At 38.5% G+C, this 6,000-nt stretch overlaps 1 protein-coding gene across 1 annotated transcript; it reads right to left on the bottom strand.

Moving 5' to 3' along the window:
- Positions 1-2,055: 2,055 nt before the first annotated feature.
- Positions 2,056-2,280, bottom strand: LOC136320725 (serine palmitoyltransferase small subunit B-like). The gene has a single exon (XM_066253881.1). It carries the CDS (start codon positions 2,278-2,280, stop codon positions 2,056-2,058), a length of 225 nt encoding a protein of 74 aa, XP_066109978.1.
- Between the last annotated feature and the right edge of the window lie 3,720 nt (positions 2,281-6,000).

The following is a 6,000-nucleotide window of genomic DNA, read 5'->3' as shown; positions in this document are numbered from 1 at the left end:
CCTTCGGCTTCCCGTTCTGGCCCCGCCTTGGCGCGCGGGTGGGGCCGGTTTGATCTCGGTTGTAGACCCAGCTATTTCTGTATTAAGGGAGAGGGGAGTATTTTCAGTGCTCAGTACTTACGTGAGCGCCCTCGGTGCGTCCGGGACTTTTCGCTTTGGGTTGCACTAGGCTAGGGAAATGTCTTGTGATTACCGTGAGTCAACTGTTCTCAACGGGTGATCCGGAAACGAGAACAAAATATGTATTGGGGGGGGGGGGGAAATATATATATATATAGGAGAAAAGTCACTTTATTAATAATATTAAATGGGAAGTGACGTTGAAATTATTCGGTGACACTGATTCTCGAATTGTGTTCCCCAAATCTGGAACGTCTCCAAGATCTTTAGAAGGCATTTCCGAAATCAAAACTATAGCCATTATGAGGATGACTTGATTTGCAGTTTTCATGTTCTTTTTTATTTGTAAAATCAAACCTAATATTTAGCAAAACTTAACAAATACATGTTTAGATATGGTTTATCTCCAAACCACATGTTTGTTTTTGTTTTTAACAAACGCTAGTTAATTTGGCATGGCAAACACCTTTCTCTCTAGCTCTTTCTGGGAAATTTTTTTTTCATAACACAAACAATGGTTTCTATATTGTCCAAAAACTATTTCCATTTTTACTCTCTAGTGTTACTAATATTAATATTTATTGAGAGGAAAGAAAAATTGCAATGCTTGATCTTTGGCTTTCACACTTGCTTCAGCAGTATAATTAAAAGCTTGTCAGTGTTTTTAAGATAAACACTTCGAAGGAAATTTGATGTCCTGTTTTTTGCTCTGCAAAGGAGTCACTATATCGAGTTCCTGCTGGCAGAATATTACTTACAGCTTATTCATTAGCTTTCCTTTCTATAGCCCAACACATGCTCTCCCCATCCATCCACTGAGTGAAAGCACAGAAAAAAGCTATTTCTCCCCCCCCCCCCCACCACTCCCAAGCATCGTGCAAGGCAAGACAACATCACAAGTCACTTCTGAATTTACTTTGATTATATTTTGTTTTTTATACTTAAAATTATTTTTGTTGTAATACTCACTGGGTTATCTAAGATCAACGTTGTTGATTTTAAATTGTAAAGCCAGATGTTTAGAGGCATTTAACAAAATTCATGAACAATGTCTGAAAGGAGACAATTACCTCCAACATATTCTTTTGCACAAGTAAAAGAATTTTAGGTATCAGTAGTTTAGTTAAAACAAAAATATTTTAGGTGGCCCATATAACTTACATCTTTATATTGAAAACAGGTAATGATTCTTTTGACAGTAGTCTATGAACAAATTTTTAAAAAATATATCCTTTAGTGTAGAGTGAGTATCTGGGGAGCATTTTAAACATGCTTTTGGCAGATGAGCCTACTTTCCAGAAAATTTTTATATGAAATTTCCTGATTAAAAAATATATAAAGTCATAGATTTAAGTTGAGAGAATATATGTGAGTAAGGTCATTGTATTATCTCTGGTCTGATATACAATGTAACATGTACAAAAGAACCTAAAGAGACAACTATTTCAGCCTGACCAGGCAGTGGCGCAGTAGATAGAGCATCAAACTGGGATCTGGAGGACCCATGTTCGAGACCCCGAGGTCGCCAGCTTAAGTGCAGGCTCATATGGTTTGAGCAAGGCTCACCAGCTTGAGCCCAAGGTTGCTGTCTCTAGCAAGGGGTCAGTCACTCGGTCTGCTGTAGCCCCCCAGTCAAGGCACATATGAGAAATCAATCAATTAACAACAAAGGAGCAGCAACGAAGAATTGATGTTTCTCATCTCTCTCCCTTCCTGTCTGTCTGACTCTCTGTCTCTGCCCCCCCCCCCAAAAAAAAGACATCTTTTTTCAAATTTCAGGCAAGATTTAAGGGGCATAGAAAAAGGAGACCTTTTTTAGGTCAGATTGTAAAGGAAGACATAGTATTGTAAAACGAAGACATAGTATTCACCTAAAACAGTAAGTTGTAAGCAACATATGCATATGCGATGCCAATACACAGAATGCAAACAAGATCAATTAGAAAGTGGACTGTGATAGCCACACATTTTGGAGAAAGATTCCCAAGCCAGGCAAATGTGGATTGGGACATAGGCAGAATACACCACCATAGCAAAAATGGTTAGTAAGATAGTACTGAACACAGATCGCTTCCAGGGCTCCAGGACGGCCCAGCAGCTAATGATTTGGTGTTGGTAGTAGAACCAGGAGAAATAGTCCTTCACACCCGTGAAATTCATCAGTGGCTCCTTCAGGCAGCAGCAAGTCCGTTCTGCCTAGGAGGATCCAGGTTTGGATTCCTGTCCTTGCTCCTCCACAGAATGATCCTGGGTTACTTCTCTTTTGCGAGTTGCTGTTTCTTCATCTCCAGGTTGGGTGTACCTTCTTGTAGCCTAGGTGAGCTCCTACGCTTTGGCGCCTCTCCAGATGCTGTGAGCTTCCACTGCACTGGGCTCCTCAGAGCTTCCCAACGCTGGGTGTTAGGCTTCGCCACCTGCACTATTGCCAAAACTCCTATTCTGCCAGACTGATTCCAGTCATTAGTTATTGACAAGAGAAAAGCACTCCCATGCAACTTAGGTCCAACCGGTACTGCTCTTAGCCACTCCTTCCAGTTCATTGTCATTCTCTCATGAATGTACAGTGGAAATTTCCAGAGGCCATTTGACTATAATGATGTCATCACTCTGCTAACTAATAGAATGCCTCCAGGTATAATCTTTTTTTTTTTAAAGATTTTATTTATTGATTTTACAGAGAGGGGTGTGGGGAGTGAGAAGTATCAACTCATAGTTGTTTTACTTTAGCTGTCTATTGCTTGTTTGTCCTATGTGCCTTGACTGGGCAAGCCCTGGGTTTTGAATCAGTGACCTCAGCATTCCAGGTTGAGGTTCTACCCACTGCACCACCACAGGACAGGCTGCATGTGTATTCTTGTGTTTTCTAGTATTTTCTATGGTAGTTGATTTAAGGATCAATATGTATATTTTTATAAATTATAGAAATTTATAAAGATTAATAAAATGTTTCTTCTCGGTATTTCTGTAATTTCATTAGCTATCTTTGGTCATACCTGTCAGGATAGCTATAACCTCATTATTCTCAAATAAATGGTTATCTTGAAATCTGGAACTTTTCTTCGAATCTATACAGAAACACAATAAAATGTAAGTATACGTCATTGCCTTGATTTGAAATAACATTTTGGTAATTTCTCAGTTTTAATATGCAATAGAAATACCATTAGATGTCATTCACATAAATGAAAGCTCTTTGCGAACTTTGATAATGTTAAAAAGAGTGTAAAAAGTTCCTGTGATGCAAGAGTTTGAGAACTGCTGCCCTTAGTCACGAGGCAGCAGGTGGACAGAGGACCTCTGGCGGGTTGATGTTCTCATACTTCCTTGTCCAAATAACATGCCTAGTAATTCTTTGGATTATCATTTAAGGTTTTATGCTTTTGCCAAAGTGGCCTGGCACTTGTTTGAAACCAAAAAACACAATCCCCCCCCTTCTAATCTTTGATTAATTCAATTTTAACCAAATTTTTTTTTCCTCCCCACAAAGGTTGTTACTGTCTATTTTGTCCTAATTATTTAAAATCAACTGTATTCTTCTTTATTCTTCCTCAGAAATTTTGTTTTCACTGATTCCTTCTAGATGATGCTTTGCCCCTCTGCCCCCCAGTGTTTTCATCCTCAATTTTCATTTGTTCATCTTGTTCTCTAACCTGTTCCTATCATAGATCCTTCTTCTCTCCCTCTTCAATTCTTTTATTGTTCTTCAGCAATTGGGATCAGACTGTGAAGAGACTAGAAATGATTTCTTGTGGTTGACATCCTATAACAAAAGACATCTTCATTAGAATATGCATTCTTCTATTTATTCCTTTATTTAGCCAGACTATATCACTAAGACCTAAAAGATAGAGAGATAATCACCATAGGCCCTGTTTTGGAGGAGAATGTAATCTAAGATCTGTATCTAAGAATGTGATCCTATAAAGTTCTTATCAAGAGCAAGAACTGACTTATTCATCTTTATATACTCCACAAGACCCAACAGAGTGCCTTTTATGTTGTTCATGCTCAATATATTTTTTTTGGGTGGAAGCAATTTATTTTCAGGTTGGAAAGTACTTCACGCTATATTGGAAGTGGCATATGGTCAGATGCCTCATGCTGTGCAATCAGCAGATACGAACTTTAATGGCATTCCTTTGTAGAATGCATCCACCCACATATCTGGATATGTGGACCAAAACAAATGAGGCTTTGTGTTCACATGAAATATCAGAGTTTATAGTCTGAGAGGGGAGGCAGATAAAGAAATAAGTCTGTTTCTCAGCAGTGAAGTACATCCCTGCATGTTTCCCTGTAATATTGGGTCCTAAAGAATATTATAGCAATTGGCAGTATGCACACAAGCTTCAGCCACTATGGAAGTACAAGATATTTTGTCATTAGATAGCAAAGAGGAAAGAATTGTCCAAGATTGTTGATTTCTTCTCTTTACTTGCTGTATTCACTTTCTTATTGAAGTCACAATATTCTTATACCTTTCTTCCAAACATTTTTAATTTATTTTTTAAAAATATATCTTCCAAACATTTTTTATTTATTTTTATTTTTAGAGAGGAGAGAGAGCAAGAGAAAGAGAGAGAGAGAGAGAGAGAAGGGAGCAGGAAAAAGAGATGAGAAGCAGGAAGCATCAACTCCCATATGTGCCTTGACCAGGTAAACCAAGGGTTTTGAACTGGCAACCTCAGCATTCCAGGTTGACGCTTTATCCACTGTGCCACCACAGGCCAGGCTTTCCAAGCAGTTTTAAAAATTGAATTTAGAAAGAGCAGAAAAGAGAGAGGGAGAGACAGAAACATCAATCTGTTCCTGCATGTGCCGTGATTGGGGATCGAACCTGCAAATTTACGTATTAGGATGATGCTCTAATCAACCAAGGTATATGGCCATGGCTTTTAGAGCATTTTAAATGCTCTTATTGTGGCCATCTGTGGAGTTGGTCCAGATATTATGATTCTCATTTTACAAAGAGAGATACTAAAGCATGAAGTAAAAGGTCTTGAATGATCATTGGCTCTTGACTCTTTCCAGTGCTTTTTTTTTTTTTTGAGTTATTACCAAGCAATGAAGGGTAATAGGTACAGAATTATTTAATTTTAAAAGAATTTTTTTTAAAAATCAGAGCAATGAGATCAAAGCAATATTTGGATTAATGTGATAATACATCTTTGAGTTTGAACACATACCTACCCACTTACCTGTGTGAATTCAAGAATGAAATGGAAACTGGTTTTACTGTGTGGGCATGAGATTGACTCAAGGACTGTGACAGGAAATGTTAAGGTGGCGACCATGAGGCTCTCCAGCATGAGATCACTTTCACATCCTTAAAGACACACTGATGACTGTATCATTCAACTACTTGGAAAAAGAGAAGTGACTTGACTGAAATTGATATTTCTGTGACATTTTAGCCTTGACATTTCAACATCAATTGTTTGCCATTTTAATTTATCCCGGTAAAATCAGCAGGTGGAAAATGAAAGACTCCCAGCGTTCAAGGGTGATTATATGTTCGTATGCAGTATTTTCAGATTAAAAAAATAGGTAAAGGGGTTCCATATTTTATTTTAAACACTTGGTTAAAGCCCTCTAAAGGAACTTTTGACTAGAGTCCATATTCAATTCTCTCATTTAAGAACAATGATTGTTAATAACAAGGCAAATAAAATCAAGGACAGTGTGTGAGGTCATCTGGTTTCTTTTTTTTTAATTCAGTGAGAGGAGGGGAGGCAGAGAGACAGACTCCCACATGTGCCCCAAGCTAGGATCCACTCAGCAAGCCCACTAGGGGGCGATGCTCTGCCCATCTGGGGCTTTGCTCTGTTGCTCAGCAACCAAGTTTTTAGCACCTGAGGCTGAGGACACGGAGCCATTCTC

The sequence above is a fragment of the Saccopteryx bilineata genome, chromosome 1 (assembly GCF_036850765.1).
Source record: "Saccopteryx bilineata isolate mSacBil1 chromosome 1, mSacBil1_pri_phased_curated, whole genome shotgun sequence".
NCBI classification, from domain to species: Eukaryota; Metazoa; Chordata; class Mammalia; order Chiroptera; family Emballonuridae; genus Saccopteryx; species Saccopteryx bilineata.
This window is presented reverse-complemented; position numbering and strand designations above follow the sequence as displayed.

Coding starts and splice junctions, on each gene's coding strand:
- LOC136320725 (XM_066253881.1), bottom strand. CDS start 2,280: ATGAATTTCACGGGTGTGAAGGACTATTTCTCCTGGTTCTACTACCAA.